The 13,988-nt window shown below is 41.8% G+C and overlaps 1 protein-coding gene across 4 annotated transcripts in view; it reads left to right on the top strand.

The window, feature by feature from the left end:
* Positions 1-13,988, top strand: part of PIWIL4 (piwi like RNA-mediated gene silencing 4) — a 65,723-nt gene that overhangs the window by 26,307 nt on the left and 25,428 nt on the right. For 3 of the 4 annotated variants that reach the window (XM_045818089.1, XM_045818091.1, XM_045818090.1), the window contains 5 exons: positions 123-254; positions 2,142-2,356; positions 7,312-7,433; positions 9,075-9,155; positions 11,536-11,733. In XM_045818089.1, the coding sequence (XP_045674045.1) occupies positions 123-254; positions 2,142-2,356; positions 7,312-7,433; positions 9,075-9,155; positions 11,536-11,733 (748 nt within the window). The remainder of the gene's footprint in view (positions 1-122; positions 255-2,141; positions 2,357-7,311; positions 7,434-9,074; positions 9,156-11,535; positions 11,734-13,988) is intronic. The other variant, XM_045818092.1, reaches the window with a different exon arrangement.

Genomic DNA, 13,988 nt, shown 5'->3' with positions numbered 1-13,988 from the left:
TGGGCCAGTTTTATTAACACCACAAAATCTGAGTTTTGGTTGTAGATACATTTTGGATATAGTAGTTGTAAATATCACTAGAATAAAATATGAGCTATTACGGTATTTTTTTAATATTTTAGATAGAAGTGGCATTTCTTCTGGTAATGCTGAATATACCTTAACAGAAAAAGGTGGGAAAATCAGACAGAATTTCATGGATTCAAGTGCCTGTACCAGAGAAAAATTGGCCCATGTGAGAGATTGCAAAGCAGGTAATTAGTCTTTATATTACTTATTTTTTAATGTCACCAAATCTTGCTTAAGAAATTTTTAATTTCTAGATGTAAAATAAATGAATTCACTTAAAAGATATTTATTGACTATCTGTTCTATTCAAGGCATGATCTAGATACTAGTTGTTTTCAACTTCACTCCCTTTTATTAATAGAAATAGTAATATTTCTCCCCAAACAACATCTCACTTGTTGAAAATATTTTTTCCTTACATTTGGAATGGGACTTAAAAAAGATGTTTTGACTCTTTCCCAACCCTTTTTCCATAAGGGGATAATAATGTTTCTTTACGTTAGCTGACAAAGAAAGATATTGCCTATTTTGGAATTCTTAACCCAGATTCCAGGCTCAGCCCTGAAATTACACCCAGAATTGTGGGCATATGCCCTCAATTTTCAGGGAAGTAGGTCTCTTGTTTTTACTGGATTCTCCAAAGGCTTTGTGACTCCCTTCCAGAAGTTAAGACTCCCTAATGCAGATCAGTCTTTTTAAACTTTTAAAACCATGCAGCAAAACAAGAAATAGCTGCATGAGTATTATCCAGTTGTACACACACACAATCGAGACAAGTTTTCATGTAAGAGTACTTGCCCTACTACGTGCAAGGGACTCTGATACACTTCCGTTGTGATCTAGTCCTCTCATGATACATAGTAGTTTCCTGATGTACTCTCATAACTGCAGCATTAATGGGTCACGATTAGTTTGTAAATAGTGGTGTAGATGATCTCGAAGGATCTTGCCACCTCTGACATTCTAGGTGACTTCTCTTTGTCCATTAATAGGAGCAGCTGAAATATGTTGTCATTGCCTCAGGATCTAGGAGAACAAAAGAAACTTTTGTTTAATTAAAATAGCACAATAATTCCTTGCACCTAACAGATTTATACCACCGGTGGAAGCTGAGGGAATACCGAGGCACACATGATATTGTACTTTTTCTTTCTTACCACCTTGAAGGTTCATATTTCCACTTCCTCCATGAGAAAAACAAAATAATGCCTATTTGATACAATTCTTTTCTATAAGACAAACATCAGATGATTCCCTTTGAGGAGAGATGAAGTCCCTCATTAGTGCCCTTTTGGATTCTGTCTTGGTGAGAATTTAGGCCACCTTGAGTGCTGACCAGCTGTATCATAGCCATCTCTGAATTTGTCCTGTAAACTTTGAAGAGGTGAATAAACATTTTGTAAGGGTTGGAATTCCCGGAAGCACACATGAGCCTCCCCACCGGCGCCCATGGAAAACAGAAGCCTAGAGGCCCTGTGCTCACATAGGAGAGATGTGTCTATTCTGCCTTTCTTCTCCACCCTCCCCTCAATCTCTGAGGGCCTTCTCTGGGATTGGGAGAGCAGTGTAGCCACTGATTGAACTGTTTCAGGATTTTCAGAAGTATAGTTAACTTCATTATCTGTATTTCCAAGAGGTCAGGTCGTATTTATGCTGAGAACAGGACAGTGTCTATATAATCTGAGAGCATCATCCTAAAATGTTAATCCACCTAATGTGAATCCCACAGAGAATCTGAGCTTTGGAAGGAGTCCTAGGGTAGCTGAATTCAGATGCTTCCTTCCTCCCAGGGACAAGAGTGTTGGGACAAGAGTGTCAGTGTCTGCTCTTACATTCTCATGGGCATGCTTTACACACACCCCTTTTTAATTCCCAAATCTGTGTTTATGGGACTCCATGAGGTTCTCAGGCTATAGGTTATTAGCACTTGCCTGTGTCACTGAATGTGAGTGCTGGCTTTACAGCAACAACTATGCACATGCAAATACATTTTTAAATGATGTGGTTAATACTAACGTGGTGTGACTTGTTGTTTTTGTTGTTAAAAAGTTTTTTTTATTTGTTTCCCCCAGGTTCCAGTGGAATACCTGTGAAACTGGTCACAAATCTCTTTAGTTTGGGTCTGCCACAGGACTGGCAGCTGTACCAGTATCAAGTGACGTATATGCCAGATTTGGAATCTAGAAGCTTGAGAATTGCTTTGCTTTACAGTCACAGGGAACTTTCCAACAGAGCAAAAGCGTTTGATGGGACCATCCTTTTTCTCTCACAAAAGCTAGAAAAAAAGGTACAGTATAGTTACTTTTTAATACCCACATACACACATATGCATATGTTTATGCTCATCTGGATATATTTAAGAGGTTAGCAGATTTTCTTTTCTTTTTTTAATTACTTTATTGTTCAATTGTATGGTTGTTTGCATTTTCTCCCCACCTCTCCCCCACACCCCAGCCAGACCCACCTCCCTTCCTTGCTTCCACCTTCCCCCTTGGTTTTGTCCATGTGTCCTTTATAGTAGTTCCTGATGATTTTCGTGCGTTGGAATGAGTGTTTCACTTCTTTCCTCTTTCCTATTCCCATGTTTGAGAGTAAAATAACTTCCTACTTAAGGCCTCATTCATAATTGATTTCTTAATTAAGAAGCTGATGGTCTGGCATTTTAAAAATAAGAGCTATAATATAAACACTGCTTTTGAACTTTGTTTTTTTGTGAAGTGTCCTTGAAATAGGCATCCTTTTTAAACTTTTCCCAATATAGGCAAGACTGAAACACCATTCGGCATATGGCTTCAGGCCTTTAAATTTACTTTTTTTTTTTGTTCCTACACAGTGGTGCCCATGTGTCCTAATAACTTTACATTAATCTCTGATTCTAAAACTGTCATTTATTTTATGACTTGTCTTACTATATGAAATATGAGTTATTGATGCTAATCTTAAAGACATATTTTAATCACGTGACCACTGCATAATTCATAGTCCTTTTGCAGTTTCAGTCCTAAAACAAAGATATTGGCATTGAAGTTTTTATCCTATGCTTTGTTCTAAAGTAATATTAAAATTTCTACAAGGAAAAAGAACCAATTTCTGTATGAAAAAACAGAACATTGGATTAAAATTGTATACTTGTATTCCTTGGAAAACTTAATCCTTTAGGCCAGTGTTTTGAACAGAGTGGGATCAATAGTGTACATTTCTAGACTCTGTGTAAAATCATTGTGAATTTCCTTAAGAAATGCATTTCTGAGCACTCTTGGGGCCTTTATCATTTTATGAAATCCTGAAATTTATGGGAGCTACTTGAGTGTTTATTTCATCTGAATATGGAACTTTAAAATTATACCAGATAATTAAATTTAAGGGCTTGAAAAATCTGGACCTATAAATTTAGAAATATTTTTATTTATCTTAAGTTCTTACTGATCCTCGGTATTTTGTCATATGACCAGATGTTCATAGCATGCTAATATTGTCTCTCATACTGAAAATATATACCTCAAGTATATTGTAATCATTTAAGACCACCATGCTTATAGATAATTTGTAGTAACAATTTGGAAATTTAGATATATTAAAATTATTATATACCACCCCCACCATCTTAAATGATCTAGTTTACTTAATGTACCTAACCAAAGTGGAGAAATTTTATAGATGCTAGGAATAAATTAACATTATTCACTTCTCATTCAAAATAAGTAGTAGTAAGTGCCTCACACCTTATTGTTGGAGATGGGATTTAATGAGGGGGCAGGTGAGTAAATAGACAGTAAAAACAGAGTCTGACAAATCAGGTGTGTTGATTTCACTTCTCAGACACAGGTGATACTATGTTTAGACAAAAGTGTGTTGTCTTATTCCTCATTCACACATGACCTGCCACCCAGTGACAGTGGAAATGAAGTAGTAAAAAGAAAGTATCCTAATGAAGATAGTACTACCTCACCTTATTCTGGTCTTACTATTGACTCGGGCTAGCTAAATCCTGCGCTCTCATCCACACACTACAAACTTTGTCAGATGCTTGTATTAGTTGGAAAAGCTCCTCCACTAATTCATTCATTGTGCTCCCAAACAGTGCAGTTCTAGAAGTCCTGTTCTGCTGCTTCCCGGTCTTCCAATGTCATCCAGATCTGATCTGTGCATCTGTAGCCACAATCTAGGTTCCTATCACCGGTCACATTGAATTGCCACTCTCATGCATTCATTCTACACTTAGAAAGAGCCTACTGTGTGCCTGGCAGGGTGCTGCCACCATGGAGGAAACAGGATCAATAACCAAAGGCTCTTGTCATCTAAAGATCTTTCCATTTAGTACTGAAGTTATTTACAGAGAAGTGCAGTGTGAGGTAGAATGAAATGAGTGGCATAATAACTACTAGTGTTATTATGCTAACATTTACTGAGCACGTACTAGGTATCAGATGCTATGCTTGGTTGTTGAAATTAGCCCCAGCACACCTGTTGGGTTGAGCCAATCTATACTTTGTGTTACACCCACCAGGCTACAGATCTTCTTATTCTGCCAGGCTCTGTATATGCATGATCGCATTTAATCCTCTCGTCACCCCTGGAGCGTTTGAGAGGTTAAGTATCTTGAGGTTAAGGTCTTCACATAGAGCTTGAGGAAGGAAAGCTCATTCCAGCAGGACACTTCAGAGGGAGTGATAATTTGTTTTTAGGGCAGGATTTGGATCAGCAAGGGAGGGTGGTGGTGGTGGTGTATTCCTGGACGGAAGGACAAGAAAAAGGAGCAAGGGCACAATTTGGGGAAATGGGGGACATGTGTTATTTTATGCATTGTTTACTTTTTAAAAAAGATTTTTATTTATTTATTTTTAGAGAGAGGGGAAGGGAAGGAGAAAGAGAGGGAGAGAAACATCAATGTGTGGTTGCCACTCACACAAGTCCCCTGCTGGGTACCTGGCTTGCAACCTAGGCGTGTGCCCTGACTGGGAATTGAACCAGACACTCTCTAGTCCACAGGCAGGCACTTAATCCACTGAGCCACACCAACCAGTGAAAGAGACAGGTTTTAGAAACTTCTGATAGTTCAGGGTAAGCCAGGAAGTAATGGCAATTGTTACTCAGAAAGCAAGGAGAACTTTAAGTGCCCTGTTGAGCAATAGGGACTTTCCTCCAAGGGCCTCTGAAGCCATTGGGAGTTAGTTTCCATGGGAGCTAAGTTAAAGAACAGTTACTCTGATCACATCCTTTTGAATTCTTAACATGAGAAAAGTGGGAAAATTATTAACTAAGTGTTACTGGAATGATCTGGGTAGAATGTGCATAGGGCTTGAAGAATGGTCCAAAGCACTGCTACAGATAAGGATAAGGTCCGTGAATTACCTCACTTGAATTTCACAGCCCTGGACTCACTCCCACTTTAAAGATGGGAAAAAGTCTTAAAGAATTGAAGTAACTTGCTCCATATCTCATGGGCCACAAGGGGCAGAGGACCAGGATCTGTCCAATTCCAAATTAAAGCTAAGCTCTGTGGAAAATAATGGTATTGGAACAGCTGAAATAGATTAGAGACATTGCTAGTGTAGAAGTGCTAAGACTTGCCAACTGATCACATAGTGGATGGAGGAGAGGAAGTAAAAGCTCACTCTGAGGCTGGCAGCCCAGGATTGGAGGGTGTGGGGTCTCAAAACAGACCCAGAAAGCAAGGAGGAGTTGGTGTTTGGTGGGAGAGGTGCAGGGAGTGCCAATGAGTTCTTAGATACCAATGCTCTTCTTAGTGCCAATGCTCTTAGATAGCCGTTAGAAATGCTGTTCCTGGATAGAGGTCTTAATGGAGACCATCTGCTGCCCACCCCCCCTCCCGACCCCAACCAACCATTCACCACAACATCCTTTGTTGTCTTAATTCTTTGTCCTGAAATCTCCATGGCGGGGTGAGAACCCCTCATCCCTCCTGGTTGCTAGATCTCTCCCAGATGTTGATGAGCTCTTTCTGTAGCTTTCCACCTTTGATTTCTCTATAGTTTTATTTGAAGCAAGAGATCATCTCAATGAAATATTTCAGCTCCTAGGAAAGTACCTGTTTCTCTTTGTTTCCATGCAATGAGCCATTCCTACCCTACATTTTTTTTAAATCCACACCCAGGGAAGGAGAGGGAGAGAAACATCAGTTCGTCATTGGTCCATTGTCTGGTGCAAGCGCCTATACTGAAGCAAAACCTGAAACTCAGGCATGTTCCCTGACCAGGAATTGAACCCACAACCCTCAGGTTTATGGACTGATGCTTCAACTAACCAACCGCACCACACGAGCCAGGGCCCTTGACAACATTCTTGGTTCAACCTTAAAGTGGTTTAAACTACACTTTATAGAAAATAAGGGTAAAATACATAAATGCTTGCTAATGGACTGATCTCTTCTAATTTTCTATCCTTCTGAAAAATCCTTCATCACTGAGTTTTATTGACTTCTTTGTTTAGTCTTTTATTCCTAAAATCTGTGTGGAGATTTCTTTGGTTGAATGAGTTTTAAATTTAAAGCTGGTGTAGAAACTTATTCATGCATTCATTTCATTGTTAGAATGTTGTTCCAGATTATAAGAACCCTAGGAATTTCTCTAGACTTTTCAAAAATCAATAAAATCAGATTTCCTATGTATTTAAAATTTCACCACTTTCTTCTCTTTCCTGTTTACTCACCCTTTTTTCTATCTGTTCTCCCTTATCCCTTTGTTTTCTTCCTCTCTTCATTCCTGCTCTTCTCTTTTATGAATAAAATTTTAAGAGACTGTACTCTGAAATCAATGAACTCAGGGTAGACAAGACAGACTTCTGGCCACCCAGAACCCCCTAAAAGTGGGTATGTTATGTACATCCTTGTGGTATATACATATGGGACATTTTCTTGGAATAATGCCTGTAACTTACATCATACTCAAAGTAGTTTGTGACCTCTCTCACCATTCCCCGCCTTTGCCTCTTTGAAAAGTCAAGAACCACTGCTCTGGAATTCTCTTTGGATTGAGTCTTTGAACCCTGAGTCTCCTTTCGATTCTTACAGAATAGAGAGATGTGTTGCTTTTGTAGAATTGGGAAGATACAGAGATGGTAACTCTTCCAAATGTCATGTGTTGATTACAGTATTACTCACATGGTAACACCTGCAGTTTTATTTTTGTTAATGTGTATTAAATTGTGATGGCTTTGTCACATCTGCATTCTGCACAGTTGGGGATAATCTGTAGAGTGCATATTAAATACTTCTTTTCCCAGGTCACGGAATTGTCAAGTGAAACTCGAAGAGGTGAGACTGTAAAGATGACTATCACTCTGACGCAGCAGCTGCCAGCAACCTCCCCTGTGTGCATCCAGGTCTTCAGCATCATCTTTAAAAAGTAAGGTGTCTTAAATGTGAATGTAAATAAGGTTAACGATGCCTTTCAGCATAGATCCTGGGTAGCAAGATAATCAACCATTTTTTTAGGCAATATGCCAGCAACAATGTCATCCTTAGGGCAGTTTTCCATGTACTTGTGCAGTAATGTGCACCACAGCGCATCACAGCCTCCAGCCGGCATTCATCATCATTATCCTGTACTGTCTGCAGACAAAGAACTCAGGGGTTGTGCTGTCTCTGTGGTAGCAGAGAGGGTGCCTTTTTCCTTCTCTTCCTTTTCTGTACCCTGTACCCCTTCCTCTTAAAAGTTGAGAATGTCTGAATTAGTACTGAAGCATTTGTTTTTCTTCTAGTTGATTTATTTTAGTGTAAAAGGCCACCATCATCTGCAGCCTGCTTTCACTCGGGGCTGGGGCGGGGGTGGGGGGGGGGTGGGGGGGGCTTGGGAGGGGGGCGTTGCAGAAGGAAGGTGGTGACTAAACTTTTCATTGTTCTTCAAACTGATGTGGATCTTTTACTTCAAAGTCATCTCAGGGGCTGGGTGGGGTTGATAAAATGCAGGTTCCCTACCCCAAAATGAACCCAGTGAACAGAATTTCATGAGCGGGATCTGGAAATCCATGTTTTTAGCAAGCTTACTTGGCGACACATGGATACACAGAGCATGCAAACCACTGTTTCCCATGCTATTGGTGCAGATCAGTAAAATGAGCTGTTCACCTAAGATTTGAGTCCTTCGCTCCACACTGACCTCTGGATGGATGTGGATGGGAATTTTGGGTTTTGCTGAGTAGCACTCATGAAGGAACTTCCCCTACACATTTTCCTCATTCCATATGACTTTCCTCGTCATATTTCTTGCCATTCCCTTTACATCTTACCTGGGCTTCAGTTCATTGCTGCATCACACTCTTCAGAGGGCAGTCTTGCACGTGCCCTCCTGAGAGGGGACCATTTTAAGTCAGCTAACATTGCAAAGGTGCCTTTCAGTTGGAAAGCCCTTTCACTTGTATTTGATCTTACTTGATCCTCACTTTAGTGCCCTGAAGCAGGTACCATGAAAATTCACTTTTCACAGATAAGTAGGCTGAGGCCCAGGGATATCTGGAGCCAAAATCACGCAGTTTGAGCTCCCACACAATGTTTCCTGCGTGGACTGGGCAGCCTCAGATCAGTGATGTGCCCCATTACAAAGCTAGCTAGGACCAGCTGCCGAAGAGGCACTCGTGTTTTTTGGCAGCACCCAGACAGCTTGAGCAGCCCCCTTGGCAACATCCTTCCTCATCTCAAAAGAGGGAAGAGGCCAGAAGAGCCTTCAGGCATGGCTTGGCTCCATTCGCGCTGACCAAAGTGTTACAGCCGCAGTCATAACTGTTCAAGTGGCTGCGTACTTGTCATTGCAGTTAAACCCAGGCAGATAAAAATAATTTTGGTGGTGTCATTCTCAGATATGAAAAAGTGATCATTCTGATACATACACTCACGTGTATATTTGGTATCTGAACTTCCCTGTGCTATAAGAATGAGAATTTTGTACTTTCTACACGTGTTTATCACTATGTTCAGGATGGGTACAAACTTAAAATTACACTGTTATTCACTTATGTTTACCAAAAAGTAAAAAAATGTATACTTGCAGGATCTTAAAGAAATTGTCCATGTACCAAATTGGACAGAACTTCTATAAGCCTTCTGAGCCAGTGGAAATTCCTCAGCACAAGTAGGTTTGTTTATATTTTCTGTTACTCTGAAATACTTATAATGTGAGCATCATAATGTATGATGCAGTATTAAACTGTTAGGCCTCCTATGAGGGCACATGCTATGAAAAGTAATTGATTTTTTTAATTTTCAAGTTTTTTATAGAATGATGAGTGTCGGCATGAAGCTAGAAGCCAGGTTTCTTAGTGTGTTAGATTATCATAAATCCTAGAAGGAATTCAGAAACTGAATTTTCCATGTGCGATAAGTAATAATGAAAGCAGAGTAAGCTATATTATGTCATACTACATAGTGGGTGCTCTGTTTTCTTGCTGACAGGAAGTTGTCACAGCCAGGTCGGGTGATATGGGTAAGTAGCGGTCAGACAAACAAGCCAAGTAAACTCCTAGGGGAAGGATAGAACTGTTCCGAACACGTGCAGAATTTTAACTCCAAACTGGGAAGCAGATGCTGCCGAGAAAGTGCTGAGCTAAGTCTTGAACTGGTTGTTACTCAGCTCTCCAAGTATGTGGCCAAGCTAAAGACAGGGAGGGAGGCAGCCAGCAGCCCAGGGAGAGATGTGTTAGCAAAGGGAGAAATCCATAAGGACAGTGTTATGGAACAGCAATTGGGGTCCTGCTGCCTGCTGCTGCCCTCTAGGCAAAAACTCCAGAGGCAAAGGTTTGGTGATAAAGGAGTCTTTATTCAAAAGCAGTTACTTAAGCCTATCAAGTCACCACTTCTATCATTTAAGCCTATCAATTAAGGCTAAACTCTAACACCTGAGTTCCCCTACCTTTTCCTCTGTTACTAGTTATTTTGTTTCTATAGGGTCAGTGTATGAACTAAAAACAATGTAAGATACAAAAACCGCACAATTTTGGAAGAATGGCAGGCTTCTGCCTCAGCTCATCTCCTCTGGAATACTCAAAAAATGAACCTGTCACCCTCTGCCAGGTCAGCCCAACCCTAGGCTGTGCCCAGAGTTCCTTCCCATGTAAAATACTGCCCGTTGGGAAATACAGGAAGCTGCAGCACCATCACCCAAGCATCCTAGAGTGAGCCTGGAAGCTCTCTCCTTTGTATTTCTGTTGGCTCTGGAGGCATTCAACTTCTCAGCCAGTCCCGTCCTGGACTGCCCACAATTGCCTCGGCAAACTCCTCCCACAGCCCCTCCCTTCTCCTCTCCAGTGATCTGAATTATCTTAACCAGATCTCTTAGTATCAGTTGAAGCTGAGGGCAGGGTGTTTGGCCTTCTGCTAAGTGGAGGAAAAATTGGGGTTTTCCAAGTGTTAGTTTAGTCTGTCTGAGTAGTCTGTGTAAAGCATGCTGTTAATTTATCTTTCCACCTGGATTAGAAATTCTCACAAGGCCAGTGTGTACTGAGCTGGAGTGGGTGAAGGCTGGCTTAGTATCACAGTGAATGAAGTACACAAAATATAAACTGAAATGATTTTAAAAATATTTATCTATTCTTTCATGTGATTTTTGCCACTTTTTCTTATTTGAGGCTCCAGTCTATAATACTCCTCAATGTGGAAAGGAGCTGTAGCCTGGCTACAGTTTTGTATGTCTGCACATGATACCATTTCAGTTCTTTTTTTTTTTTTAAGATTTTTAGTTATTTATTTTTAGAGAGGAAAGGAGGGAGAAGTGCAGTCGCCTCTCATGCACCCCGTACTGGGGACCTGGCCCACAACCTAGGCATGTGTTCTGACTGGGAATCAAACCAGCCACCATTTCGTTTGCAAGCTGACACTCAATCCAATGAGCCACACCAGCCAGGGCCGCTTCAGTTATTTCTTTATCTCGTTGTTGAGTCTCTACACTGTCTTCACCACTCAGTCAGTGTGCTTTGTTTTCAGGCTGTGGTTCTCCATAAACATATCAGTCTTTGCTGGGACACTTTTGTCCCCCAGGGCACATTTGGCAATGTCCGTAGACATTTTGGGTTGTTCCAGCTGGGGGGCTGCTAGTGGCAGCCAGCAGGTAGAGGCCAGGATGTGCTTAACATCCTGCAACGTGCAGGGCAGTCCCTAACAACAAATTATCCAGGCCAAACTGTCAGTAGTGTCAGGACTGAGACACCTTTCCTACAGGAGTATATTTTATATTAGATATGTTTAAAGACATTCCAGCTGGAGATAGCTAAAGTTTTTAGTCAGCACCTGGAAGAAAGTAGACTAAGGAAAAAATTATTTCACAAAAATCTAGAGAATTGGAATGTAAAAGCCACCATTTAAAAATGTTTAGTGATTACAGAGGGTAGGGAGTAGGTAGAGGTGGGAAAGGTTACAAGGGGGATACTGGTAACAGAAAAGACACAATAAAAATTAAAAAATAAAACTGTTTATTGTTTTTCTGATATGGCTTTCACATTTCTATTTATTTTTTTAAGGTTGTCCCTTTGGCCTGGGTTCGCCATTTCTGTGTCCCAGTTTGAAAGCCAGCTCTTGTTTAGTGCTGATGTAAGTTATAAAATCCTCCGGAATGAGACTGTTCTGGAATTCATGGCTGGTCTGTGCGACCAAACTGGCGTGTCTGGCTTCACCCACATGTGTGAAAAACATCTGCTTGGGCTCATTGTCCTTACAAGGTAAAAGCCTGCTTTTAAACAAACTTTCCCCTAGAGAATGAGTTGTTTATGGTATTTGGAAACAGGAATAGCGTCAGGGTGTCATGGGACAGGGACCCGCAAGCCAGTTGGTCGTGTGTGGGTTCTTGACTTCATGTAGGAAAAATTTCGCGCCAGGAGTCCATGTGATTGATTGATAGTACCAAAGCTGGGGACAGTGAAACAAGGAAGGGCTTAGCGTAGAAGCAACAGGAGAGCCCAGGTGGGGCTGCTTTGGTTCCCTAAAAATGTAGGTAAGAAATGAGCCTCAGCAGGGCTGCTTTGACTCACTAAGTCAGAGAAAATGGGGCCTTGGAGACAGGATCAGGGGGTTAGCTCAGGATGAGCTGCTGCTGCCCACTGCTCCCCTGGGACCCTTAGGGTTTGGGAGATGCACGCCTGTGGGGGAGAAAGGCGGGGAGAGGCGGAAAGGAAAGATGCTGGCTTGCTCCCTGGAGGGAGAGGATGCCCTGGGTCCTTTGTTTTGAGGGTTTTTAAGGGCTAGGAGTTTAGGGTCGGTCTTAGGGGATGATCTCAATAGAATATTCACCAACTTTATGCTGATGTACCAAAATGAGATTTAGTCCCTTAACTTCATCTGTCCTTGGGTGTGGTTGGAACAAATGGCACTAATTGGATTTCTGCTATCTATGTCCCTGAGTAGGCTGATTTAAGCTATTTACCTTCTGGTTGGTGAGAAAAAGTATAAACCATTCACTCTTAAGTGTCTTTGGTAATGGCAGGCAGAACTTTGCGATTGACTGGGTAGCTGGCTGTAAACTTCTTGGCTGTTCAACTGTCTCATTTCTCTATTCCATTTGTCCTGGCTTACTGGCCTGTCTCAAGGGTATTGGCCTGACCACAGATCTGATCAGTTCACTGTCCCGTTTAGAGGGCCTGGCTGTTCTCATTTGTCTAGAGTTCAGATCTTCTTGATTGGCATTCTGGACTGCCCACAGTCTGACCTGCTCCTGCCTTATCTCTTGTCTTACCCCTCCCCCCACCCCCAGTAGTCTGCACTTTGCTGCTGTAGTATCTCTACCTGGATTTGTTACAGGAGAAACTCCTAGAAACTCAGTTCTTCCCACCAATGCAGTAGAGAATTAAAACTCAGTGAGTCTATTAGCGTGCAAGCAGGATTTATTGATGATCCATTCTCCTAGAACAGAACAGGCCTAGCTGAAGTGGGGGTGGGGGGCTGAAGTGGGGTAAGGGTGGTGAAGGTCAGGGAGGCCAAAGGCCAGGTGGCAAGCATAGAGGTGGTGAAAGCTGGGTTTGTAAGCACAGAGTGCCCTCAGGCCTGGCCCAGCGCCAGAGAGAGGAGTGCCAAGCTCCAACCCCACCCTAGCCCTTTGTCCTGCTGACTTACAAAGGTGGTGGCATGTGGGGCTGGGCGAAGAAGTTACATGTTTACTGACAGATAAATGTGGTGCTAGCTTTCCAGGACAGGGTGTGAATACCCAAAGGTATTAATGGGCTTCTTCCTTTAGGCACTATGGGCCCTTGGAGCCTTTCAGGCCTTGGGATGAAAGCAGTTTGAAAGGCCTCCTTTCCTATATAGTAGAAAAGATACACAGAATTTCAAGGCCTGCTGAGTCAGTGGGTGGGACAAGTATCTCTCCTCCTCCCTGCCTTTGTTTGCTATCTATCCTACCTTAGCAGATTCCCTACCCTAATTCTGCCTTTTAAATGTCTGCTTTCACAAAGCCCAGCTCAAACATTACTGCTCTTCTGAAGCCTCCACTTGTCCACTCAATTGGAATGACTCGTTCCCTCCCCTGTGCTACTCCCATAGTGTGTTGCCAGGAGCCACCACTTTATAGCTATTTTATTTTATTTTATTATTACAGTATGGGATAGACTGTTAGGCCCATGTCTCATCTTCTCTATGCGTATGAGGTCTTTAAGGCTGAGACCTTTCAAGCCTCTAGGTATCTGTATATATGATTTGCCCCTTATGCACATTGAACTGAATTACACGTGAGCAGATAAGGTGGCTTCCTGAGTACTGAAAAGTTTACCATATACTGTTACTACCTCACAACACTTCTTCTAGAGGATCTGCTGCCCTTCTAGTCTGCCTGAGAATTTCCATGGAAAATTGTTTTTCTGGCTTACAGAACACAGCGGTGGGACTGTTTAAATTCCATACTAGCTGGGGTGAGAAAGCTGCCTTCTAATCCCATCTTGCCTTCATGCTGGTTTATCCCACCATTGTGTAGTCACCTCGCCAGCAA

The sequence above is a fragment of the Phyllostomus hastatus genome, unplaced genomic scaffold (genome assembly GCF_019186645.2).
Source record: "Phyllostomus hastatus isolate PE091 unplaced genomic scaffold, TTU_PhHast_1.1 phas_scaffold_317, whole genome shotgun sequence".
Classification (NCBI taxonomy): Eukaryota; Metazoa; Chordata; class Mammalia; order Chiroptera; family Phyllostomidae; genus Phyllostomus; species Phyllostomus hastatus.
This window is presented reverse-complemented; position numbering and strand designations above follow the sequence as displayed.